The 27,568-nt window shown below is 42.2% G+C and overlaps 1 protein-coding gene across 2 annotated transcripts; it reads left to right on the top strand.

Annotated features, from left to right (window-relative positions):
- Positions 1–71: 71 nt before the first annotated feature.
- PRKCI (protein kinase C iota) lies at positions 72–24,157 on the top strand. 2 transcript variants are annotated; one of them, XM_027891311.1, is made up of 18 exons: positions 72–202; positions 5,604–5,725; positions 9,677–9,766; positions 10,717–10,767; positions 11,769–11,854; positions 12,870–13,010; positions 13,786–13,840; positions 14,059–14,117; positions 14,586–14,762; positions 15,687–15,784; positions 16,689–16,775; positions 17,362–17,497; positions 17,739–17,826; positions 18,760–18,885; positions 18,991–19,070; positions 20,034–20,123; positions 20,416–20,531; positions 21,626–24,157. In XM_027891311.1, exons 1-18 carry the CDS (start codon positions 87–89, stop codon positions 21,711–21,713), a joined length of 1,806 nt encoding a protein of 601 aa, XP_027747112.1. In that variant the 5' UTR covers positions 72–86; the 3' UTR covers positions 21,714–24,157. The 2 variants fall into 2 exon arrangements, with proteins under 2 accessions (XP_027747112.1, XP_027747113.1); XM_027891312.1 differs by lacking the exon at positions 11,769–11,854 and having other exon boundaries at positions 81–202; positions 21,626–21,789.
- The last annotated feature ends 3,411 nt before the right edge of the window (positions 24,158–27,568 follow it).

Raw genomic sequence — 27,568 nt, 5'->3', positions numbered from 1 at the left:
GCTGAGGCGCGGGGGTCGCGCAGCCGCCTCCGCCCGGCCCCGCTCCCGGAGCCTCCCTGAGGATCCCCCGGCCCGGCTCGGGGGCGATGCCGACACAGCGGGACGGCACTGCCGGCAGCACCATGTCGGCTCCGGGCGGCCTCGGCGGCGGCCTTGGCGGAGACGGCGCCCACCAGGTCCGGGTGAAAGCCTACTACAAGGGGTGAGTGCGGCGCCGAGCCCCGCGGGAGGGGAGAGGGGTCCGGGGCGGCCCCGAAGAGGTTCGGGGTGCCCGGCCCGGTATCCCCCAGACACTCCCGGTTCCAGCCCTGGGTATCCCCCTGACTGCAGGGGAGGAGGGAGAGAAGGAACGATGAGCCCTCTACGACCGCCTAGCCGTGTTTACATGGATTTCAAGCGCAGCGCTTGTGTCCGGAGGAGCCTCCCTCCCCTCCCCTCCCCTCCCTGTGTTGGGGTTTGGGGGGAGCTGGATCCTCCCTCTTGCTGGGATGGCCTCCCCGATGAACAAGGATGTACCTGAGCAGCCTCTCTGCCCTGCTCACCCTGCTTCCCTTCACCCCCAGGCCCTGCTGGCAGCAACAACTGTATATTTCTCCATAATACACACCAGAATTCACATTTTGTGTGTTCAGGGTCCAGCTTTGGTTCTGGTTGCTCTGCATTAGGTGATGTTCAGATCTGAAAAAAAGAGGATGTTTGTATGAAAATCTGTTCCATAGGTTTTTAGGCTGTTTCCAGGGGACTGAGTGTCTTCCAAGGGAGCCTATGAGTGGTAACTAAGATTATTATTATTATTATTATTATGTAGCATCAATTATGGTTCTGCTGTTGAAGCGAAATACTAGAGGTCTGCAGAATGGAAATCTGGATTTTGTTGGCCTAATTCAATGTCTCTTCAGCAGTAACATATAAGGCAGAAGAAATGTTCTGCCTTGGGCTCAGGGCCCCCATTAACTAGTAACAGTTACAGGACTTAAAAAGTTTGAGTGCAAGGGTTGCCGGTGGTTCATTGAGCCATTAAGTCTGAGTGGAGATGATCTAAGCAGCAAAAAATGTAGGTTGCATTTTTGGATTAAGAGTGAACACATTGACACTCTTGACAGCTTCCTTGCAGTGAGTTATCTGTGTTCAGCACCAGAAGGGGTGCATTGCTTTTTCAGTATTTACTCTCTGGCCTTATAATTTTAAGGAGAGCATTTGGCATTTGCTGGTGTGTTTGGTTTCTGGCTGGTGCCTGGTTTGGGGCTTTTCTTGCCAGAAGTCCATAGAAGTTACTCTAGAGACTGGCACCGTCTGTGGCCTTAGAGGATGTGTGAGACTCTGTCAAAGCAAGAGTATGTGAAATTCTCAGCTCTTTGTTTCACAGTCCCTTTAATCCACCTTTTCTTAAGGAAGTGGAGATGCCCCTGGCTATCAGCTGGCAGAAGCATTCATTTGGTCAGACAGTGAACTAAAATGGGAATTGTTCTGCGTTAAAACAATTTATTTTTCTTCTGCTGGGTCAGTGTTAATCTTGATCATTTTCACATGCAATCACAGGATTCTTGCTTTAGCAGAGGGAGGCTGTGGGGCAAGAAGGGAGAAAGCAGCTCAAGGTTGTGGGAGTGAGGAAAAAATCTGCTACACTGGGCAGGAATGCTGGCTCATGGCACTGGTAATAATTTCAGAGACATTGGAATGTTTCCTTTGAGTCTCATCCGTTGACTCTTTTTCTCTGTTAATGCAGTTATCAGTTTAATAATATCACTGAGTCATGAAGGGTGTTGGTTAACCACTGTGAATACCTGCAGACTAACAAGCTGAATGCCTTAGTCATGGTTTATTTTGAGATACAAGCAAATTATTCTCTCCACTTTCTTACAACAGAAAGTCTCAAGCCCCTTCTCAGACTTGCACTATCGAGTGGGTATCAAAGCCAAACACTTCGGCTGCTTTTACCCTGGAATGACTCAGAGACTGAGGATATGCTGATATCAAAGGCACCTTTTCCCCCTTTCCTCAAATAAACCGTCTCAAGATTAGAGCTGGATCGAGGATTTAATGTGAAATAGTGTTAATCAGGAAATGTTAATCTCTCCTAATTTCATTTTAATAGAAGCCTTTAAGTGGGTTCTAGAAGTTATTGGGAAAGTCTTGCTGGGAAGGTCTTTTCATCTTCCAGAAGGAGTTTCTGGTTAAATCAAAAACCAAAAACCAACAGACAAAGCCCAGCCACTTAAAAACACAGATTTGTTCTTGAAAGGTTTGTGAATCTGATAGTTGGGATACTTGCCTGGGGCAAAGAGCCGAACCTGAATCCCTAAAACGTGGGCCTGGCCAGGAGCCCAATTGCTTTTCTCAGCCAAGACAAAGACTTCACACAGGACCCTTTGAAGAGGCTTTGTTTCATTGAACTGTGCAGTGCTAATTCTTTATCTTAAATTCATGGAAGATGTTAAATCAGGAAGGAAAATTTTCCTGAGAATGAACAGAGATCATGAGAATAAGGGAGTAGGGGATTCCCGGAGAATTAGGGCAGTAGGTTGAGTTTGTCCGGGTCTTTCCTTCTCTCAGGTGAACTTTGCTTATCATTCTCATAGGGCTGGTTGTTCAAAACGCTTAAAAAAGTGTTACCAGTTGTAAAGTGTTGCTGTGATTTGTGCAGTGTGTGTAATGGAGGGTCCCCGGGGAGTTTTTAGGAATTTATTACTCTAAAAGTTTACATGGTTTTTTTGTTGAGGCAGTAACAAAAGTACAGCAGCTCCAAGCTCATGGCACTGATCAGCATCTGTAATTACACCCATTTCAGCTCTCTGATGATATTCAAAGTTTGCCTTTTGTCTTATCTCATTTGTTGGAGATGCTTTTTGTCAGGTCAGTACAAGTTGTTATATCATTAATACATGTTGTAGCAGCAGAGAACAGGTGGGAATAACGCACTGCTTGTGCTCAAGGAATCCTGTACAATTCACGCTGTTGATTTACAAAAAGAAGCAAAACCAATCAAGTTTTTCTGTCAATCCTACCTTGTATTCTTGCAGTGCCTGACGTAGATTTTATTCTGGTTTTAGGTGTGTAGGCTGGAATGTGGGTTAGATTTTTAATGAAAAGGCGGTTGCCAGTGCTCTGCCTGCCTGCAGTTTGATTTGGTTCAGATGAAAAATGCTCCTGACAGTCCTCTCATGGTGGGTGTTAAACTCGCTTCTTTCCTTAATTTTAATGTAGTTGCTTGAGTCAGAAAAGAGGGGTGAAAAAATTGAATTTTGATTGTGAGATCAAAGTGTACCTCCATAAAGATTTCCAGGGAATTAATTTCTAAAGGACTCTTGAGTTCTTGCACCCTTTCTTTTTGTTGCTCTTTGTCTTGGATGCTTTCTGACCAATTCTTCAGCATAATGTCTTGTGTTGTCTGTTGATTATCAAGGAGAGTGTTCAGCATAAAAAAGCTTTAGTCTAAGCCTGTGGAGACACTTTCATCCCTTCTTGCTGTTTCAACACTGGTTTACCTTTGCAAAAGCACATTTTTTTTTTTTTCCTGAAAAATGGATTGTGGGATCAGGCAGTTGGATACCTCGGACCTCCACGGGGGAAAGAAATGCCTTACATGGTTGTGAGTGTCAGTGCCTGCCCCTTATGGCACAGAAATGCCCCTGACACAGCAGAATTCCCCACGAGTCCTGCGTGGCTTAATTTCAGTTTGCTGTAATTACACATTATCAGAAGCCTTGATGACTGACCCAGGTGTGTGGTAAATGTATGGATATGTAGATAATAGGTATAATGCATCTGTGTATTTCCACATACATAAGAGGGGATGCATTAGGCTGGTTTGTAGGTGGTGCTTGTGGAACCTTTTTATACTTAATATCATCTTTTTCTTTTAATATTGCTCTGAGCTGGGGTTCTCTGAGACACTCATCAGCGTTTGGTTTAGAAGAGGAGATCTTCCCAATTATCTAATAACTGTCTGATACGTATCCTGTTGGAGTTAATAAAAGAGTAATTTAGACAACTTGCATAAACTCTAAAATAATTAAACTCTCCTTTATTCGAGGGACTAAAATGTGAATAAACAAAGGAATGGTAAACTTTAGCACCAATCAGTGGAGCTGCCGAGTAAGCAGTGCCTTCTTTCCTTCCCGGAAAAACAGGAAATACAGGTTAAGGCTTTGCCTCCCAACACGGGGCTGCTCTGGGGGGGTGCCCTTGTGTCTGTGACAGTAACACGCTGTCAGATCCACCTCGGTCAGGGACACAAACCTTGGAACTGGGTTCCCAGTTCGTGCTGGTTTTAGGGAGGATGCAAAGGGAGAACTTTGTGTGGCAGAGAAGAATGGGATGTGTAGGGTGGGCACAGTTGGGGCTTTCAAATGAAGCCTCCTTTGCCCCAAATTGCTGTATTATGCCTAAATAACTGAGATTCAAATGTTTTGGTTTGCATCTTGTCTCCTGTGAAGAGATGAGGAGCAATTCCTCAACCAAATCATGCAGCAACTTTTTGGCTGCTTTGTTCAGATTACTGAAGGGGTGTCGTGTCTATCCTGGACACCTCTATCCTATTCACCAGGGTCTTTCCTGTACCCAAACCAGCTGATGGTGCTCATAAACCCAGAGCCAGGCTCTCTGTTCTTCTGGAGTGCTTACAAAGTGCTGTTTGATTTTATTCCTGCTGCTGAAGCTGGGGGAGCCTCGGGCCAGCAGTTTGTTTCTCGCATGTGCTCTGCACTCCGGTTCTGTGACCATAACAAGTTATGTTCAGTCACCACCTTGATCCCACTGTGCCCGTGCACAAGGTGATATAAAGACATTGAACTTGCTGCGTATGTACACTTCATCCTGGTGAGAAGCTTGATGTCAGTTTTGACCAGATAAAAACTTCCACTGTTGCTTTTGGTTGATTTCCACCCCCCCACCTCCAAACTGTCTTGGGAGGTGGCACCCACTGAGGCCAATCCAGCAAGCCGAGGGTTTTATGGGAAAATCAGTCTTGCAGCTCAGACATTGGGTGTAAATGAGATGTTTGAAGAGGAGTGTGTTGTAAACAGCCTTCCACCTTCCTCTGAACTGTATCTCCTTTGTTTAAGGGACTGAACCCTGAGTCATCTGTTCCCCTTTAGGGCCCAGACAATACCAACACAATGGGTCAGCATTTTATGCTAACATAGTTAAACCAGGTTAACTCACTTGTAACCTCAGTTATCCCAGAAATACCCATTGTGCATAACAGTGGAGTGATAAATTGTAATTCTAAGTGTATGGCTCTCTGTCAACCCTCCCTTCATGGAGTGAAGCACCACTCTTGTTTTAAAGGCACTTTCAGTATTTGGAACGTCCCCCCCGAATCTCCTAGAAAACCTGTTTAATATTTGTCATTATTTTTTTATAACATCTACACAATCAAAATTTAGTCAGAAAAGATTTATGTGTCTTTACATTTTGATATCTAATAACAAAATAACTGTTACAGAACAAGTAAAACAAAAAAATAAAAAAATTAACATTTTGGAGGGGAGGCTGCATCAGGGGTGGGTTTTATATTGGTGCTATGTGAGAAGTGTTAGAGGTGATGATCAGGTGGTACATTTTGCAGTGTAATTTCTCAACTCCATTTCTCTCTTGTTCAGGGACATCATGATAACCTATTTTGAACCTTCCATCTCGTTCGAGGGGCTGTGCAGTGAGGTTCGGGACATGTGCTCCTTCGACAACGAGCAGCTCTTCACCATGAAGTGGATTGATGAGGAAGGTAAATCGATGCTCATCAATATGCTGCTCAACTTTCCAGCTTTTCTTTTCCTTGCCTAATTTCCTTTCCCTCTGCCTTCATGGGATAAAGCATGGAAAGAGTAAATCTGACTCCAAAAATAATGGTTATCCAGTGCCTTTGGAAGCGTAGCTTAATGAAAAGGTGGCTGTTTCACAGTGCTGAGTGTGCAACTTTTTCTCTTTTTAAACCAAGTAAGATCTCAGTGAATATCAAAATGTTAATTTGGTGTTGGGATTTCTTATGAAGGGAACAGAAAACACTCCCTTATACTGCTGAAGAAGACCTTTACATCTTACATGTTTGAAAAAGAGTTCAACTGACATTAAATTATACAAATTGCAGTATTTATCTCAAATATTGGTACAATTTAATATATAGTTGAGCTGTATGTGTCACCAAAACCATTATATCTTGGTTTATTGTCAGCTGTCACTTTAACAACCTAAAGTCTATTAACACATAGCTACCAAAAAAACTTTTCTAAATATTGAAAGGGAAATCACTTGTCTGAATGATGTCTAGTTGCTTTTCATCAAAGGGCAGTAACACCTTCAGCTGAGAACCTGTCTGTCATCTTGAGCACTTACAGTGTCCATCCTAAAGTTTACCCTGGATGAAAGAAATCCAGAGTCTGTTCTCCCTGTTCCTGAGCAGAGGTTGGTGTTTGCAGGCAGCCATCAGCATGAGAGGTGCTTACAGAACTCTCTCCTCCCTTTCCAAACTGGCCAGCTGCCAGTTTATTTGGAGCTGAAAGCTAAAGATGGAGCAGAGCTGATTTTTGGAAGAGCCCTGTGGGCAGGTGTGTTGAGGATTATGTGGGTTTGGGAGCCTGAGCAGCGTGGGAGGGGGGTTATTTCCTCTCCTTATGCCACAGTTATTTACACCAGGCAGATGCAGTACAGGAAAATGAAGTGTTTCTGACTGAACATCCAGCAGAGCTACTGGAGTTGAACATTTACTTCAGTGTAAGCTGTGTTGTTTTATCATGAGGAGGATAATGGACTCCTCACTGCAGTGCCTGTCACAGTAAGAAGTATATATATATTTTAATAAAAATTTTGTCCTGATTCAATAATTTATTTGAAGTCACGGTTTGTTCTGTCTCAATTTCTACTCTTTAATTAGACATAAGTTCAAAAAAAAAAAAAAAAAGGAATGCTGCAGTTAGACTGAATTATATTCATGTGTTCACATAGGAATTAATTTTCACGAGCGAGCCGTGTTTGCTTTAATCTTTGACTTACAGTTTAATGTCAGTGGAGGAAAAGTTAATCTGGTGATGAGGAGTGTATTTAAAAAAATCCTCCCGTCTTTCTTGTGAGTAATTCTTGCATGAACAGTGCGTGGCCTCGTGCCCAGACACCCCTGCCTCCTCTCTCTCCACCACTCTGAGGTGTTCTCAGTTGATTTTCTTTCTAGAAACCTGCTTTGCTTTCTTGGAAAACCCCTGTATCATGTCGCCTTCACTGAAACTGGAGTTTACTCTTTAATGGTAGCACAAGGAAATGTGAGTGCCGTGGGCTGGTTCTTGTTACATTATTGCTCGTGCTTTTTATAGTACAAGAGAAGAGAAGGGATCTGAGACATCGTTGCTGCCTGACTGAACTGCCTGCTCATGTGTGTGGCTGAGCTGGATTTACCTGGTCACTGAGGCTTTTATTTGTCATGCACTAAATGTGTTTTTAGCATTTGCAAGCTGAAAGCATCTCACGTGCAGCTACTCCTTTGTCATAGGGGTAATGGCACACAAAGACAGATCTAATTTAGTTGAGTGGAATCGCTTCCAAATTCTCAGGTGCTACTGGAAAATAGAATGAACTTGGTTTGGTTTTAGACATATTTCTGTTTTAGCTGTAAATGGCCGGTTCATCTTCCCTTTGTCTCCTGAAACACCCTGTGGGATGGGCACTGCCCTCCTGTGTGTCCTCAGTCTGTTGTTTCTTGCTGTATAACTCAAAGGTAAATATTTTCCTGTGTGTCCCAGCTGTCTTTGACTGCAATATTTGTACTGCTTGAGCTTGTTGGAAGAGATGTCTATAAACTTCTGTTCCTGGTTTGCCTGTTCTTGAGACCCTCTTTTGCTTCTGCCAGAAGGAAACACAAAACTGTTTGTACAGGTGTCAGAAACAAATGAAGGAAAACTGGTTTGTTGATTCTCAGAGTGAGTCTGAGTAAATAAGTTGTTCCTTCTCCTCCCCGTGCTCTGCAGGGTGTAAGTTTGTGGGATGGGTGGGCAGTGGGACGTTCAGGTGGGCCAACTGTAGGGAAATGGATGGAAAATGATGGCAGGTGTCTTCAAAGTCCCACCTGAGGGATTGTGATGTGCAGAAAACAATAAGGACTGAATGCTGCAAATGGACCATTTACATTTATTACTGTTTTAGCAATAGAAAAGAATAATAGTTTGAATAATAGTTTGAAGCCATTCCCCCTTGTCCTGTCACTCCAGGCCCTTGGAAGTAGTCTCTCTCCATCTTCCTTGTCAGCTCCTTCAGGAGGCCTCGATTAGGTCACCCCGAAGCTTCTCTTCTCTTCTCCAGGCTGAGCAATCCCAGCTCTCCCAGCCTTTCCTCCAGCAGAGCTGCTCCATCCCTCTGGTCATCTTGGAGGAGCAGGTCCATGTCCTTCCTGTGCTGGGGGAAGAGATTAGAAACAAATACATGATGATACATTAGGAACAAACCAAATTAACTGGAAAAACTTCCGTGGGGTGACTTTAATAGTGAGTTTAAATAGCTAATAGACTGTTGCTCATTAACTTTCAGACTATGGTCTTGACCACTCAGAGCAGTAAAACCTCCAGATTGGATCCAGTTCAGCTGAGATGGGAATTGTTCTGCCTTCTTCCAGTTTACCACTTAAGGACATGGAAAGCAGCATTTCTTTTAAAAATTGGAATTGTTATGTGGCAGCAGAGTTGCTGTGTGGGGTTCTGGCCAGAAAGAAGCTGCTTCTGCTTATGTTGGAGGACAAGCAGGCAAAGATAATCCCTTGTTCTTGCACAGAACATCTTGTGTAGGTGGAGAGAGGGAGGGAAAATTTGAACTAATAACTTGAAATGTTTTATTTCTTTTGGGCAGTGATGGTTGAGATACAACATTGTTTTAAAAATGTTTCAGTTGTAGGATTATTTTGAAAAAGGCTTACTGTTTTAGGGGGATAATTTTTTTATAATGTTACTAATCTGCATCAGACACCAAGGAAAACAGAGTCTTGGCAGAGAAACTCTATCATCAAATATTTGGCATTAATTTAACCTGCACCATCTCAAATGGTTGACAAAACTGCAATTGTTTTATAAAGAAGAAGAAACAAGAAACAAATCCAGCCAACCTGCACTTTTTCCCATGCCTTGGTGCCCTTTCTTTAAGGGATTTTATTTCAAATAGTCCCGAAAGTGTGAAAGTAGAAGTTAAAAATCAGAAAAATGGGGTGTTGTGCTTAGATTATGTTATGTGTCAGAATTTTTCATTGGGATTTGAGGGGGGACTGAGGTGTAGCTCCTTTTGCACCTCTGGTTAAAGTCTTGGCAGTGTTGAAGCAGCTGTGAAAATAGAATTGCCTCAGTTCTAATTAAAAATCCATTAAATACAATGTACTCTCAGAAGGTTTTTAGGTGCAGGACCACAACCTGCACCCCCTGTACTGAGATGATGGATGACCATACTTGTAGCAGTCCAAACCACTGATGTTTTGGGATTATGATCTGTTTGCCTCCTGGGAATATCCCATATTTTTATTTCCCCTGAAAGCATTCAGTATGAACGTATTTTCAGATGTCCTCTCTGAACAGTGTTAAAAATAAATACAACCACACTTGAGAATGCTGTTCTGCTTTGTTACAATAATTATCTGAGAACCAACTGTGAGGGGACTGTGGACTGGCCCAGAACAAACGGAGTGTTGTGCTGTTGTGTGATCTTCCCCCAGGAGATCCATGCACAGTTTCTTCTCAGCTGGAATTAGAAGAGGCCTTTCGGTTGTACGAGCTGAACAAGGACTCAGAGCTGCTGATCCATGGTAAGGGGGGCTCTGCTGGGTTGCTGCTCGTGTTTGTACCTGGGAAGGGGTGGAATTGTGACCTTGAATTATCTGTGCCTTGTGCACGTCCTCCTTGGTTAAAGCCCCTGGTGGAATTGTGTCAGGGGGACGCTGATGGCCTTGCACTGGGATTTGAGCTGTTCTTTATTAAATTAAGGGAGGGAAAAATACTCTGCTGGTAGTTTGTTGATGAAGGACGATCTTCCTGACAGACTTCAAGGTCTTGTCATCCATTCAGCCTTTATACACTTGCTGGCAGTGAGTGGGAAAAGGGAGGCAGTGCAGTTTATTTGTTTGGTTTATTTATTAAATCTATTCATTATCCTGCACTTTGTTATTGATGAGTGGTTTAGAACAGCATCTATGTTAGGAAAAAAGTTAATAAGCTCCACTTGTGAGGCCAGATGAGTCAAAAGTTTAGCTTTTCTAAAACTAAGTACTTCAGTTTTAAACCCAACCCTTCAGTTTTAAATTCAACGATATCGTGCCCCCGTTTGAGGTGGAATTGTTCCATTTTTATCTTTCAGGGTTATGTGCCTGCTTTGGCAGCTTCTGCAGAATATTTTTCTTGCTGTTTGTAAGTTTTTACAAGGAGAAGGTCGATCCTGGTTTACCAGATCAGAGCAGAAGAGCAGGGGATCATTGGGGAGTGTTACATTACAGTGTCTGAACATGCTCCTGCTCTTAAAAGGATGCAAAAATCTAATTCACCACCAGAATTGTTATTTTTTCCTAGTTACTTTCTTTAGGAAATAACTTCATTTATTCTGCTTTTTGCTGGTATTTCTGATGTATGCAGGTTTTGTTGAAATGCAGTCGGTGCTGTCCTCCCATATGGCTGAGTGCCTTTCAGGAGTGTTGTATTTAACCCAAAGATTTGTTTGGTGTCTGAAATAAAAATTAATCAGAAGTCATTGTCTTTCTTGCAGTGTTTCCTTGTGTCCCAGAGCGGCCTGGCATGCCTTGTCCAGGAGAAGACAGTAAGTGGGCATTTTACTGGAGAAGTACAGAAAACCAGTTCAGATTTCCTGTTTTAGCATATTCTGATATTCTGTGGTTTGGCATCCCACACTTATGAATATTAATAATGCAAATCCATGTAAATTAAATATTGAAAAGGAATAGAAAGTCTTGCTGAACTTAATGTTGTTTGTCATTTCTGACTCATTGTTAATAAGCATTTCACATTCCTGTTAACTCTCCATGTCACTCTGCTTTCCTTGCTTTTGCCTCTTCTATCGTGACAGTTTTTTATCCTATTCCTGTCTTTTTGGGAGTTGACAGATTGCTGGGTGACAAATGTAAGGCTTGTAACCAGTGGTAACCAGTGGCAATGCCTCGTGTCACCCATTTACAGATCTGTGGTTAGTTCATTTAAAATGGATCTTTAGGTACTATCAGAGGATTCTCTGAAAACCCCTAAGTTGTGTTAGCTGATGTTGTAGACATTAGAGAGGTAATTTCCCCTTATAAAATGTGTTTTGCACACTCACATCTGTCAGCTTGGTATCCAAGTCTCTGGCACATGTAAATGTGCAGTTAACTTGGGCAGGGTGGGTAATGCTGCTTGTCTGAAAAAAAAATGAGCTTGCAGGCTGAATCAAGAGATTTGCAGCTCAGTGTGCTTTTGTGTATCTTAGTTTTGTTTCCTGACCTGCCTCAAGTAAGAAAAAATAAAAGTAATAATTAAAATTAAAAAAAAAGCAAACAGTGGCAGCTTTGGATCTGAAACACTGGAGCATTTGTCAAAGCCATCTTATAAATCACGACGTGCTCCCAAAATTCACGTTCCTTCCTCCTTCCCCTTCCCCACAGCTCCTCCCCAGGTTTAGGTAAGGCAGGTGCATACTTTGCACATAAATGTTTATATTGTTTGGACACCTTTCCTCTGCCAATCCCTCTACCCAGACGGATCCCCGAGCAGCTGTTGCAGTTGTGTGTTTGTGTTTGTCTGGAGATAATCCTGTGTTTTTCCTCTTAGAATCCATTTATCGCCGAGGCGCCCGCCGGTGGCGAAAGCTCTATTGTGCAAATGGTCACACTTTCCAGGCCAAACGATTTAACAGGGTGAGACTCTTGGTGGGGACTTAAAGCCATGGTACAGGGATGTCTTAACTGTCGTAATGACCACGTCACTGCCTTGAGAAGTTGTAAGGTAGCTTTATTCTTGTTTTTGTTGGTTTGTCTGTAGGCTTTTGGTAACCCCGTTCCTTCAGGAAACTTAATATTGAATTATCAGGAGCTTAAAATAGAAAAACATAAATTGCTTGCAGTTTTCTTTATATGTAGTCTGAAACCATGATATCAATCATATAAAAGCTCCTGTGTTCCCTTAAAATCTTCCCAGAGGGCAAACTGGAATGCTGGCATCAGATGGCTGTGAGCTGAAAGTACATTTTCAGTTCTTTAATTTTGGGGGATAAAAAAAGTTTTTTATGGTGCATAGACTTTTCTCTCATTACTTTGGAGAAACATCTCAGTTTTCTCCCTTAAAACTGCCTGCTTCTGGTGCCATGTAATCAACTGAAAATAACAAACCATTTGGAATATTTTCAAGAAGCAGTGGTCAGATATAATAAGTGAGGGACCCAGAAGGCTGGCTGCTGTCTTCAGAAAAAGACACAGCAGAAAACAAACCCAAAATATTTCAATAAGTCAGGTCCCTTGACAGCTTCAATAATCTTTCCTTCTTCTCTGAGCTTAGTGTATTGTGTGCTTAATGCTTGAGATTGTCTCCACTAAACTTCATCTTGAGCATCCTCACATCTAATTTTGGCGCTTTTTTTGTTGTTTTGTTTTTGGCCTCATGCAGGTCAAAGGCTGTCAAGGCACCATAGTTCAATCACTTCCCACTCTTTGCCTCTGTAGGCACCCTGTTCTCATGGATCTTTAGGGTTGCGAGTGATGATCTTCCCATTCCCGTTACCTGGTGGTTTATTTTGGTGAAGCTTTTGCTCTTCTGCCTTGCTGTGTTAAGGACTGGTGTGCACAGAGAGATGAGACCCAGAAAATGAGCAAATGTGGCTGGCTGGGTTTTCTGGCTTGGTTTGGCCCTTTAATCAGGGTTGGTTTCTGATTGCAGAGAGCTCACTGTGCCATCTGCACTGACCGGATATGGGGCCTGGGGCGCCAGGGCTACAAGTGCATCAACTGCAAACTCCTGGTTCACAAGAAGTGTCACAAACTCGTCAGCAGTGAATGTGGCCGTCACACACTGCAGCCAGTGAGTAAAACTTTCCCCAGAGGTTGTCTTGGAGAGGCAATAATAACCAATCAAACAAACAAAAGATGCAAATGATCACAGTGGATGAAACATCATTTTTAAGTGTGACTTGTCAAGAAAGTTTGGCATTCACTGAGCAGAGTTAGTAGCAAGTCTGGTTTTCACATCTGTGTCAAGTATAAGCATAGAAGTGACATTTATCTCATCCTTTACTGTATTGTTACATAGCACACATATATGTACACATACACACACTATTTTACATCTTCAAAGTGAAGTACAGGTAAAATAAATTCTCTAAATGTCAGTTAGATAACTGGATTATTGCCCATTTACAGAAAAGGAAGATGAAGTGTAGAAGACTTGACTTTTTCAACCATCCTTACTTCTTAAGTCACCAGAAAAAACTGTTACTGCTTCTGGTTTAATAAAGCAGACAGCTACAGTTCTACATTTTGTGAATTCTTTTGACAAATATATGTTCTGCTGAAGTACTTAAGTTTTTCTCACTTCTCATCTGCTGTCCTTCTGTTGTACTAAGTTGTCACTTCAACAGCTTCTGGAAATGTTGTAACTTCCAGAAAATAGGGAAAAAGAGGACTGCAGTTGGGTTTTTGTACTGTTTAAGGGTTAAAGCAGTAATTATATTGACTAGTCAAGTTAAAAAGTAGCTGGATTATATTACTCAGAGATCATTAATTTCATTTATTGACTCTAAAATAAATGCTTCTCACACTTGGACAGTTTATTACAAGAATTCTGTGCATATTTGCAGGAGCCAATAATGCCTATGGATCCATCATCAGTGCATTCAGATAATGTAGAATCAGGTAACACCAATAATTTTTTTTCCTTGAAATTACTGTAATGAAGTAAAATTATTTTTAAAACCCTTCTTTACTTTTTCATAAGAAAAGTAAGACAGCTTCTTAATGCTCAGGGGGATATAAATACAAAAATTCCAGTTTTTCATATCAATTTAAGAAAGTTGGCTAAAAAAGGGAGAATTCAGGCTGTCAGTTATATATAATTGTCCTTGCACCTCCAGTGATTCCGTACAACCCCTCGAGCCACGAGAGCTTGGACCACGTCGGTGAAGAGAAAGAGGTAAAATACCTTACCCAGGCTAACTATGCATAGAATATCTCAAGCTGGAAGGGACCCATGAGGATCCTCAGAGATCTCAAAGCCTGTATGTCTCTCAGTTTCCAGATTTTGGTCATTTAATTTGTCACAAAGTGAAAGTGAGCACATGAAGGCACGTTTGGGTTGCTCGCTCGGGGCTGTGCACGTGTGGCTCGGCTTGCTCACGGTTTTAGTTTGAACCTTCACTTGAGATGGGCTTTGATTTAGGAAGTATTCCAGATTCCTCCAGTTTGGTTTGTTTCTTAGCTACCAAGTCTCCTCTGCCTCTTTTTTTCCCCCCACTCACATTCCTTTCCAGGACAGTGCAGGTTTAAGAATAACAACTGTTAATTGAACTACTTGTTTATATTCATTTTGCTCTTCCGTTCCAAACGCCGACCTCTGCAGTTGGCAAGCTGCTTCCCCATTCCCAAGTGTCTTTATCCACAGGCAATGAGCATCAGGGAAAGTGGCAAAGCTTCCTCCAGCCTGGGCCTTCAGGACTTTGACCTGCTCCGAGTCATTGGAAGAGGCAGCTACGCCAAAGTGCTGCTGGTCCGACTGAAGAAGACCGAGCGCATTTACGCCATGAAGGTGGTGAAGAAAGAGCTCGTCAACGATGATGAGGTGGGCAGAGGGGTTTGTCAGTGGAGTGGGCAGCTCTTCCCAGGAGCTCCAGTGTCCACCACGAGGTGGGAGCCAGGCTGTGGGCTGCAGCACTCATGGAAAATTAAATATGGGGTTCTTTATACTGCACTGTAGAAGGTAAACAGGGCAGGTGACAGATTTTGGGATCTTCACTGCCAGGCTGGTGGCTCCCAGTAGTTCTGTCATGGGCCTCATGATTTCTGCTCTCAGTGTCTCCTTCCATACTTCCTGCAGAACTGCAGTGAATCAGCCTGGACTGATTGCTCATTTTGGAGCAGTATTCTGTATCACTCCTCTTCTGTTGGTTTGCTGGGCTGAAATGAAGTGGGTGGAGTCTGATTTTCTTATTTTCAAATCTGTTTTGTTTTTTTTTTTTTTTTGTCACAAAGGAATCTCCCATTGTTGTTTGAATTGCTCTTTAAATCAGACCTCCATCTTTACAATTAGTGATTAGTGAAAACTTGTCAGCAATTGCACTGTTAAACTGCTGAAAACCTCTGGTTAGTAAGGATTTCTTTGGGTTTCTTTAGGCTACTCTGAAAAGATTTGAGTGACTGTGACTTGCTGTCCAAGAGGTTTTCCATTTATTTCTCAGTCTGCCATTGATTTCTTCTGCATTTCTTTGTGCTACTCTACATTTATCTGCACCAGTTTATCTTTTATAGATGTTTTTACTCCCAAGTGTGGTTACAAATTGAGGTTAAAAGTACAGGATGTTCAGGAAAAAAACGGAATATACTGTACTGTATTACTTCACTTTGCAGAACTATGTAATATTTAATTTCTTGCAAGTAAAATACGGACAGCAAAGCACTTGGAAGTCTTTCTGTTAATTGTCATTAGTACTTGACCTAAGAAGTGCAACCATCCCCTTTCTGAATGTCACTTTTCTTCAATACACAGGATATTGATTGGGTTCAGACGGAGAAACACGTCTTTGAACAGGCTTCAAACCATCCCTTTCTGGTTGGACTGCACTCTTGCTTTCAGACAGAAAGCAGGTAAAGGTCATAAGATAATAAGAAGATAGTTTTATTAAAAAAAAAATCAGCCTGTTAGGCACCTCAAAGGTCTATTTAAAGCATAAAGTGGTAGGTAGGTAGCAAAAGTTAGTGTTTTGTCAATCATTGTAGCGTTTTATGGGCCAAATCCCATGTTCATCTGAGGCTTTCAGATGGGAAAGATGCAAAAGAATATGAAGTACTGTCAGGTGTGATGGGGAGGTTTCTGAACAGGAAGAGAAGTGCAGTTAGCAGGAAAAAAGGCTTGACAATATGAGATATAAGAGAACGTAAAATGAGAGGGGAAAAGGGAGAGGAAAATCCTAAGTTTAAACAATGAGGAAATTGGTCTCAAACGTGCCTGGATTCTCTGGAGATGAATCTCTGGCAAGACTCAGAAAATAGAATCTGAATTTTTAAAAGGAAAACACAAGTAATAGAGATGAAAATTATTGTTTTCCTGCTCTATGCAGTGATAACTTGAAGTACATATAAAATACAGCCATTGTATACTTAAACAATATCCTTGCTGTTTTGTGGAGGTGACAAGCTACTGGAGGGAAGTGAGAAGGAAGTATTAACCACAAACTGGTATTAACCAGAAACTGGTGTACATCTATTTATGTAGTCACAGATATAATAATGATAACAGTAGCTCTAATCTAGGAATATGGGAAGGTTTACCTACTTCCTTTTAGCACAAAAGGAATTACCTGGAGAAACTCAGTATACTTTTATATTAAACATTGGGAATTTACTCAGAAGGAGGGGAGGTGGTGAAAGCAGCCATATCAGCAGAGAGGTGGGAGGAACAGCCTTGGCATTGTCTGCCACCACACCTGTAGCGTCTCCAGCCCCTTTCAGCCACGTGCACAATGATTTGTAACAATCCCGTGTGTTCCAGGTTATTCTTTGTCATCGAGTACGTGAATGGAGGAGATCTGATGTTCCATATGCAGAGGCAGAGGAAGCTGCCAGAGGAGCATGCCAGGTGTGTCTCATTCCAGATTTCTTGCATCAAAACAGTGCAGAGTTTATGAGGAGGAGCCAGCAAATCCCCTCCAGATGTTAAGGATTTAAGGCATGTGGAACTGCACCCTCATTTTGGTGCTGCAAACCTCCATACTTTTGTTTTGAGGAGGAACTGTAGTAGGAAGCCCTTAGGTGTTGATTGCATTGACATTACCCTGGATGACTTCAGTCTGATTTTTTTTTTTTTCCTAGAAAAACAGTTCTGTGGTATTTTTTTATGTGGTATTTTTTGTGTGTCTAAATCAATGTGTTTCTCTTACAACAACCACTACCAGCTGTCCAGGCAAATGCTGAGTTCTTGGTGCATATGCTTAATCTCAGATGGTGAGATGAAAGGGATGAGTGCAGTTGTCATTAATATTAATTAAAAACAAATTTGGAAGCGGATAGAAACATTTGGATGATGATAAACAACTTGCCACTTCTCTGTGGAAAAATAATAGAATACATGGGATTATGTTTTAAAAAATATCATATTACCAAGACTGTGTTATTGTGGGTTGGGTTTTGATTACTTGAGTAATCAATATCTCTTTCTACATTAGGTTTTATTCTGCTGAAATCAGCCTGGCATTGAACTATTTACATGAACGAGGGATAATCTACAGGGATTTAAAACTGGATAATGTGCTGCTAGATTCTGAAGGGCATATCAAACTCACAGATTATGGCATGTGCAAGGTAAGCTTTGGTTTCTTGCTAACTAGGAATATCAACAATTAAGAAGTTGCAATAAATTAAAAGATGCGGAGACTTAAAAATGTAAAATGTCAAGGTGTATATTTGGACACAGGGCATGTGGGCTGTTTACTCCTTTCACTTCCACACATGGAGAAAAGACAAATGCCAAAGTTTTTAGCAGAGAGGGAGTGTGGGACCTTTGGTTAACTGTAAAGTATTTTCTTCCCATCTTTTCTCAAAGGAGGGTCTGAGGCCTGGTGACACAACCAGCACGTTCTGCGGGACTCCAAACTATATTGCACCTGAAATTCTCCGGGGAGAGGATTATGGTAAATGGAATTGTTTTGGTGCTACTTCATAACTTTCACCTTGTCTCTTACTTCTTACCTGAATTGTTCAGGAGTAGAAAGTACAAATCTCCATTAGACAGTCTTAATTCAGCATCTTGTCTGAAAAAGTAAATAAAGCCTTCAAAGGAAGAGCAGAGAACATCACACAAAGCAAGTGAGAGACTCTGCCTTCCACATTTTTAATTCTTTTTTGCCAGTCTTGAAGAATAGCTTGAGTCTTTCAAATTTATTATTGCTTATAACTATTTTAGCTACTACTAATGACGTACTTGCAGCCTGGAATTGTGTTTGGCTTTGGAGCTTTACATTTGGCAGCAGTGATAGATCAGATACAAATGCATTGCAAAGGGCCCAGATAGTACATGTTTGCATGTTTTTTTTTTTTTTTAATCTGCCATCTTATTTCAGTCAAATGTCTTTTTCAGACTGGCTTTAGATCTTCCTTCCTTATCACAAACATTCCAGGCCAGACAGACTGTATCAGTCCCAGCCTGGCTACTGGATTTTGCCTTAGCAGTGAATGGCACAGTAGATGTGCTTTGCTCCACGAATGACTGACTTGCTGCTGTTGGGAATCACAAACTTCCTCCTTGTCCTTATCTCCCTTCCTGGATAAACACGCTGTGGGTTAGTAATAAGTAGCTTAAATATTATCTAAACCTTTGTTAAGGTCTTATCACCACCCTTTAAACTCCCCATTTCCTTGCACAGCATTCCCTCCTGTTGTGCACATAATGATCCAAGTCTGGTACCATCGTTATCTCTCCTTTAATCAGCTGATTGGAAAGACTGGTGATACTTACACTTTTAAATTCATTCTTTCTTCTGTGTTTTTAGCCCCAAAAGTGTTGGTATTTTTGTAGTGAAATGTAGTGAAATGTCTCCAGTGGTGTTTTCTCTCTTGAATTCCAGGCTTTAGTGTGGACTGGTGGGCTCTTGGCGTGCTCATGTTTGAGATGATGGCGGGACGGTCTCCGTTTGACATCGTGGGGAGTTCTGACAACCCTGACCAGAACACAGAAGATTATCTCTTCCAAGGTAAGGTCCATGGGTAAGGCCCCTACACTTCAGTGCTGTGCTTCTGCTTACCTTTAATCTGACTTCAGAGATGCCAAGGCTGATAGGAACCTTGTTTTCTTGCAGTAATTTTGGAGAAACAGATCCGAATTCCCCGATCCCTCTCTGTTAAAGCAGCAGGTGTTCTGAAGAGTTTCCTGAACAAGGTAAGAGCTGAAGGGGGGTATTGGAGGCTTCTCAAGAGCAGCTGCTTTTTTGAATACCTGTTGACTGATGTGTAGAAAAGGTGTGAGCCTAAAACAGAATTTCAGTGGGGCTGAATACTTGTCTTAAAACCTGAAGCTGCAGGTTCTCAGGCTGGGATTGTAAGGAAATCTCAAAGTGAAAGGCATAGATGTGCTCCATGTGATTTCTCTAACCTGGGGAACTGAACAAACTTATCAGATTTATTTTGGTTCTTAGAGAAGCAGCTTAAGAAATTGCTTTGACACCTCCTGATGACTGCAGGGAGGGAATGCAGGGGCAGGATGTGCTCACTGCTTGCTGGGAGCTCTCCAGCCTGAGGGTCAGAAGCTGCTCCTGTAGCAGTGGATGAGTCCAAGCACGTGCTGTCCTGTAGTGAGAGTTGCATGAGTGGGAAGAAAGGGACAGGAAAACCAGATTTTATTAAATTATTTCAAGGAAAACACTGCTCACTGCACACTGTTACAGCTCCCTGGTAGGAGGGCTGTACATGGAGATGGAATTGTCTTGTTAAAATAACCTTTTCTCCACAGTACTTACCAGCAACTGCAGTTACTGTCCCGGTGTGATTGCCTGGCATAGTGTGCTCAGGGAAGAGCAGGGGAAGGTGGGGGTTAAAAATCGAATTAATTAGTAATCTAACCACGCCTGCTCTGAAACATGGGGTGTGTTTAAAAAGGTCTGAACACAAATGAAGAAAGATGGCATAGTTGTTCATATTCAATTAGGGGCTTCCATATATTTGTGCCTATTTCACATGGTAAACTGGGACAGTTTCCAAAGTAAATAATGTGCACTTAGTTCCTCAGTGTCCCGTGTGACTCCCGTGTTTCATTTCTGGTGGGGTTTGTAACAGTTGCCTTTCATTGGTGGCACCCTGAATGGTCCGTGGCACTTACTTAGAAACACTTTCCTTCCTTGCACAGGATCCAAAGGAGCGTTTGGGCTGCCATCCTCAGACAGGGTTTGCAGATATCCAGGGACATCCCTTCTTCCGCAACGTGGACTGGGATCTGGTAGGTGGGAGCCCCCTGGCTGGGCTGGTTTTCTTTGCTGCAGGAATTGGCTTGAAAACTTGTGTTGAGCAGAAGAGATGACTCAGCTCAAACCCCTTAAGCTCTTAATTTATGTCATACCATGGTTGCAGTGCAGAACCTTTTAACCCTTTTACACACAGTAAGTGCAGGAGATGAACAGAATGAGTGTAGAAAGTATAAAAGGTAATGGTAACTTCCAGCCTTGTTGAAAAGCAGCTCAGTAGGTTGTAACTCATTCTTGGTGTCGCTTATTAAGTGCATTTATTCTCAGATGGAGCAAAAGCAAGTGGTGCCTCCATTTAAGCCAAATATATCTGGAGAGTTTGGTCTGGATAACTTTGATTCCCAGTTCACCAATGAACCTGTGCAGCTCACTCCAGACGATGAGTAAGTAATGGAGAATTTACAAAGTTCTGATTAAACCACTGAAGGGGTTGTCACACTTCATTTACTGGCTGTAGTTGTAGTACATAAGAGGATGTTTGTTTAAAGCAGTAAATAGCATTTTCTTGTGTTAGTTCAAAGAAAATTCTGTTGTGTGTCCTCATGACAGACATAGTGTTTCTGGATTAAGCAATTTACTCTGGCACAATGTAAAAATCAACTAACAGTTGGAAAGTTGCTATAAAGAATCTTAGTTCAGGGAAAGACAAACAAGTGCTGTTTCACAAGTTTTTAGTGGTATCATCTGCAGGAAATGAATGTGTGAAGGGAAAGACCCGTTTTATCAAGTGGTTTCTTTTTGCATCGCTTCAAGCAATGATATTTCTAGAATGCTGGGTTTAAATTGAATTTGTCTGAACAAGAGAAGATGCTTTGTTTGGCTTGTTTGGGTATTTGAAGCTGTTAGTAGTCAGGTGAGATTATCCTGGCTGAAAAGCCTTGGTAAAATGCATGATAATATGCTTGATTTTGGTAGTGGATTTGTGGGTCCTTGCTCTGGAGGGGCCTTGATTTGGGATGAGGAGGGAAGAGCCCTTCTGGTTCTCTTGAATCACTGCTGTTCACGTTTTAGGTATTTTTCTAGGGTTTTATGTAACATAACTCTTAAATGCCACCTGTGCACCTTAATCAGGTCTGAGATCCAAATTCCTTCTTCACCCCTTTCTCAGTGTGGAACGTGCAGATAAAGTGTAGAAAAGCTGCTGATGCAGGTGCAGTATCTGTCACATCTCATGTTTTCAGGTTTTTACAAAACTGACTGTTAAGGGAAAGTTTTAAAACTGCAGACCTTGCAGATTGCTTTGTGGGAGAACGTGCAGCCCAGTCAGTGCTCCTGAGGGGTTTTGTGTTTTGGTACCATTATAGGGGTTAGGAAAAAAACCAGTGGTAACTGTGAAGGTAGAGAAGGACAAAAGAGAGAAGGGAAATGGTCTCAATTGCAATCCACCGTGCAGGTTTGAATTTTAAGTCAAACTGCCAGTTAATATTGTTATCTTTTAAATTTTGCTAAACTAATGACTGTTTTCTAATCTTCATAGTGATATTGTGAAGAAGATTGACCAGTCTGAATTTGAAGGCTTTGAATACATAAATCCTCTTTTGATGTCAGCTGAGGAATGTGTCTGAATTCTCCATTTCTGGACTGTGCCAATTGTTACTCTGTTTGTTTCTGCATGGATAAACATCTCTCCATTTGGATGCACTTGCATAGATGAGTAACTGAACATCCTGCCCTTGCCACCAGTGAATTACTCACTAATTTTCTTTTTGTATTAACGTTGTCCAGGACAGCTGTTATGCTGAACCTTCAGCTGCCAGATTGAAAATGTTAAACTTGCCAGCAGTTTTGCCAAACTTGAATTTTAACACAGGGGTTGGTCTGTGGGGCTCCTGTGCCTGAACAAAGGTGTCTGGCTGTACAGTTTGCCAGTACAGCGTTCTGAGCAAGGAGAGGTTTTTAGTGCTTAATAAAAACAAATTGCATCAGGTGATGTAATAAGTTATCATTCGAGGATTTCAGGTTTTTCAGCAAGATGAGTAAGAACTTGTCACTTCTGTAGTTCCGAATTTCTTCTCTCCAAACATCTGATTTCCCTGTTTTAGGCTTAGAGCTTTGTTAGTGCCCTTCAGATTGAAATGACAGCAAGGAGAGCAGACACTGCACAGGCCAAGAATGGCTGCTCTCACGGGGCTTATTGATCCTGTCCTGAAGGAGGTGATGAACTCAATATTAGAATTGGTAGACTTTGCTCCAGAATTCACACCAGGAATTACCTGCTGATGCAGAGAGTGCCTTTCTAGCCTGGCCCTGCCAGCGAGGGTTGGACACGGCATCAAGTGTCAGTTTAAAGAACTCGGTTAACACTTTGGGAAGTTAAAATCTCCACAGCATGATTTAGCACTGATGGGCAGCTATTACTGACAGATGTAGAGCCTCGTACTATTTATTGCTTTTACACTTCCTGTCTTAACTGCATCAGAACTGCCCAGGTACAGCTGGGGCCGGGATCAGGGCATTGGTTCCGTTTTGATCTTACTGCCACGTTGGGAATTTGTTCCACTTTGCCGGTGGAAAAAGCACATCTAGAATAAAAAATAGGTGCTGTCCACAGTGACTCCCCTAACTCCTCCCCTTAGAGATGGTGATCTGTAATCACAGTCAGAAACCTGAAATGTTCGGAGCAGGCTCGAGGAAAGCAATGGGAAGAATGCTTCAAAGTAGGACTTAGGAGGTGTGTTTCTTACATTTCATGTTAGTAAGCAGTGTCATTTACAGCACAAATACTTCTTATTTGTAATGTTTAAGCAATAGTTATGAATGTTTTGGGCTGAAGAAATGCCAAATGTACCACTTTTTTTATTATTGTTTCGGGGAAAAGGGATCAAGAGACATTGAAGAAAGGAATCTGTGTCCTGTAAGAGCTGCAAGACAAGCTAAGTGTCACTGAAAGCAGGTCTGAGTATCTGCAAGCACAAGTTAGCAAACCTTACCTGGAGCTTTTACTAAGACTTTCTGCTTGGCCAGTGTCTCTCCTTGAAAATCCTGGCACTGCAACACTGTAAATTCATAGTTAAACCTTCCTGTATGTGTTTGTTCACGTCCATGTGAGCTGCAGGGAGAGAGATTGCACAACTCCACGCTGCTGTCACGTTATCATAGGTAGCTCTTGTTTTTCTTTGCAACATGAATAGGAAACTCTTCATATTGGGCTGAGTTTTCAAAACTGGGAAGCGATTTGAGGGGCTTTTCGGTTTCAGGGAAGTGCTGAACCTCCACGCTGTTAAAAATCAGGTTCCCTTAAATTCAAGTTGTGTCTTTTTGAAATGTAAAATATCAGAGTAAACCTTGTAAAGAGCAGCTAATACCTTCAGCACGCTGATGTCAATGAACTGCTTACGTGCAGATTTAAAATGGTGATTGTTCAGCCGGTGACTCCTGCACCCCCATGGCTGGTTTAGACATCAGGGCAGAACTGATGTGAAATTCAGAAGCTTTTTAAACAAGAAAAGCCTTGTCTCTACAGTGGCTTAATTTCCTATGGGATATTAAGGAAAACAGCTTTATGTAAGGAAGGACATTTCTGCCATTTATCACAGAAGAGTAAAGCAAAACTTAATTTTTTTTTTTTATATAGATAATGTCACAGAAAAGATACTTTTTCTATTTGCATATCTAACCATTAAGAATGTTGCAAATGTGACAAATATCTTAAATTACTGTAAATCCATTTTTAAACTTTTCATTTTCTCTGAAGTGCCATGATGTTAACTGTTATTTTTCATTGTTAAGCATATAGCAACTGTCATAAATACTCAGAAGGGACATTGGGTGTAAACAGTCCAGTGCAGTAGAGAACGTGTCTGCATCAGAAGCATGATGTATTTATGTGGAGTAACCTCCTTTTTTGTCTGTGAGTTGGATTCCTATGGGTGCTCTGCTAGTTAATATTGTCACTACTGTTTTCCTGTTTCATATGGAATATGGTCTCGAACGTTGTTGTGTAATCATTTCCTTTATTTGTGCACACTTTTTACTTTAAATAAAACATTTATATTAGGCCTCTGTGTGTTAAAACCTCAAACAAATGCTGGGCTTTGCTTGGGATTGACCCTTTTAACTATCTGCAACTCACAAGAGCCTTGTTCTAATCTTGTCATTTCTTGTAGAACGTTGCTCTGGGATAGAGAAATGCCTTGCTCAGCCTGGATTTCCCAGATATGTCTGAGCATGCAGGTCCCTCTCCAGCCTCGTGTCATTCCTCAGCCTCATGTTCCTTGTGCCCTCTTGGAGAAAAAGCGTCCTTGTAGCTTCTGGTTTTCATTCCAACACCAGAGAGGAGACAAAAGCTGTGAGGCTCAGTGTGCTGGGCAGGGCCTGAAAGCCTCATGGGCAGTACAAAATACGGCTCCAGGCTGCTCCCCTCTCAGCTGCAACTTGTACCACGTCACCTCAGCTGCCAGAGCTGGGGTTTGGAGTTGGGAGCAACGCTCTGTCTGCTGCACTTACTTCTGCATGGTTTCTTTCTTTGTTTCTTCAGCTCCTCCCCTGCCTTCTCGGAGATTTCTGACACGGGAGGGGTTACCTCACACCCCGCTCTGGCTGCAGGATTTCAGTATATGTGTGTTCCAGGCTCTGTGTGTGTTTTAGCGAGAGGAAATCTCAGTCTGGCTGGTTCTGGAGCGTTCCCAGCAGTCCCCAGCGAGTGCTGCAGATGGCTGAGTATCCTCCCCGCGTAACCTCCCCCCACGCACGCTCCTTGTTTCTCTTCAGTTGGGTGCCCAGCTGCTCTCGCCTCAGTCTGAGCAATTGTTTATGCTGAGACACTCTGTAAAAGAAATTAATAGCTGCTCTAATCTCTATATACACTTGATAAGTGCCGAGCGTGTGTCCTCACTCCGTGTTGGACGGCGTAAGACGTCTAAGAGACGTTTAATCTGAAATTGGCCACAGAATAATGATGTTTTCCTGGGAAGAGGGAGGTGGGGATCGAAGCCCCTTTGAGGAAAAAAAGGGGATTTTACCACATCTTGCATTTTCTTGTGGAGAGTTCCCCCGGGAACTTATTTTATTTTAAGTATTTTAAGATAATTTTTTTCCTGCTTGCAAAAAAGGGATCTGAACTGCCTACTTGAAATAGGGGCTCTTACCATTTAATCACCGATAATTTAAGGCAGAGAAGCACCCACCTCCCCTGTCTGCTGGGCTTTTGCAGGAGATAGATGGCATAAATAGGACCACGAGTCTGATGTGTCCACATTTGACGTCTAACCATGAACCAGGTGCCTGGGTTTACTCCCCTCCTGCACTGGGGTAGCACTGAGGTGTAGTTCAAGTTCTTCAGGAGCTCGAGTGTTCTGCACAGCTCTGTTCCCACAGCGATTTATCCTGCACTGTGTGGTGCCTGCCAAAATCTATCAACTTTCTGTGCTTAGGGTAAAATAACAGGATAGCTAATACAGTGTCTTGTCTGACCTAATGTGGCATAGGAGGTTTCACAACAGTGGTCTGAAATGCTACAATTTACTATTAAACATTGCTACTGAAGTGATTTTCTTTTAAAAGTGCAATACAATATCTTAAGGCACAGTCTTTTTAGTTTAGGGGTTAAACTGTGCTCTTTAGCATCTTCAGGGAGCGTGTATGTTAAAAGTTTGTAACCTTCCCCACAGCCCCAGCACTTCTTGGAAATTCTGAGACTTTAATAATCAAAGAAGATTCCTCTTGTGTGCTGTTAGTGCGCTTTATTACCTTCTGCAAAGGTCTGGAACTCAGGTTTTAGTTGCAGTGTCTTTAGAACCGCTTCTCACAGTCCACAGTAGAAGTGGTAGGCAGAGTTAACATCTTTTTTTAGACAATCCTCTACCTACAAACTTTGTCTTCCATTGCCTGATTATTGTAGCTCTATAGCAACACTATCATTACAGCACAATAGTTACCAGAATTTGCAACCTGAAATGGAAAATGTGCAGCAGGACTCGAAAAAAACCCTCCAAATTAAACAATGCCAGCGACTTTCTAAGCTTCCATTACATCAGTAGGTCTAATAAAAGATGGAATATCTGCCTACATACATTGCCTTCCTTGCAGCCATCGATCAGTCCAGCTCTGGTGTTATAAATCCTGCTTTTTCTCCAGTAAATTTAAATTGGATTATGACAAAGTGCATTTCACTGATTGGTATTTGAAAAGAATTTTTTTTTTAATCAAGTCCTAAATTCCTAGAGGGTGGAGCAGACAGGAATGTCTACAAAGTTTGGACAATTCTATCACAGATATGGCTCTCTCAGGATCAGCTCTGAAAGCTGGTAGATTTAGAAATCTTGTTTTATTCTGCTATTTTATATACATGTATGTGTATGTATATTCTGCTGTTCATGGCTTTGTACTCAATAAATAAGTACAGGCTGTCAGTCTTCTTCACCAGTGTGTTTGCTTTTCTATCAAGCTCTTTGTTGTCCTACCTGCAAACATCTTACTGCAGAACAATAGAGAATGAAACAGGATTTAAACAGGCGATTGTGATCGAACACTTCTGCACCTTCTCCATCCCTTTCCTTGCAGTTCCCATTTTCCTGTCAGGCTGCTGCTTGTAACTCCTGCAGCTGCTTTGCCTGGTGGTGTTTGCTGAACTGGAAATGGAGACGAGATGCCAATATTTATAAATCCTTCTGCAGAATCACTGTGTGAGGCAGTCCTGGGAGTGCTGCAGAGGCATTTGTTGTCGCAGCCACAGTGAGATGATGCCTGCACAGCCCTGTGCGATTGTGCTGCTGCAGGCTGGAGGATGGAATTCGTGGAAAGCGCCAGGAGACAACTGCTCGTTGCTGCACCGTGCTGGATTCAGATTTATGGTCCAGCATCCATGAAATTTTCTTAAAATACCCAAATCCTATTTGAGGTGAATCTCGAGTGGCTGAAGAGCACGGAGGGGTCAATCCTGATCATCCCCCAGTTCATGAAACTCGTGCATGGGTGTTTTCATCCCTACCCTTTTTGGCGATGATTCTGCTGCTGTGGGGGAGTTGCACAGGCAAAGTCTGGCAAAAGGAGCTGGAAAGTAGTAGGGTACATGTAAGTAAGGAAATGTGCTCTCCTCATAATGGTAGTAGTCATGAAAATAACTAAATAACTGCTATTATGGGGAAAGGCTGAGTCAATCTTTAGTGATTTACAGAAACAAAAAAGGGATAAGTAATAAGGGAGGTTGGGGGATGTGTGTATTTCTCCAATGCTTGTTCTTCCCTGATATTAAATCTCAGTTCCAGTTTTTGGGAAGCTTTCCTCTCTGCTTTGGCCTACGTGGAATGAAAGGAATTTATGCCTTCTCTTCCTTCTCTGTTTTCACAGTTAATTCAGAGGTTCACATCCCTCAACAACACTGAGGTTTGGGTTTGGTACCCCTTTGTTTCTAGGAAAGCTGCCTGAGTGCTGCAGTGTGGCAACAGTAAAATAATGATCCTTGTTACGAGGTTTTCTTCTG

The sequence above is a fragment of the Empidonax traillii genome, unplaced genomic scaffold (genome assembly GCF_003031625.1).
Source record: "Empidonax traillii isolate 1590-97213 ecotype Southwest subspecies unplaced genomic scaffold, ASM303162v1 scaffold319:size813200, whole genome shotgun sequence".
Classification (NCBI taxonomy): Eukaryota; Metazoa; Chordata; class Aves; order Passeriformes; family Tyrannidae; genus Empidonax; species Empidonax traillii.
This window is presented reverse-complemented; position numbering and strand designations above follow the sequence as displayed.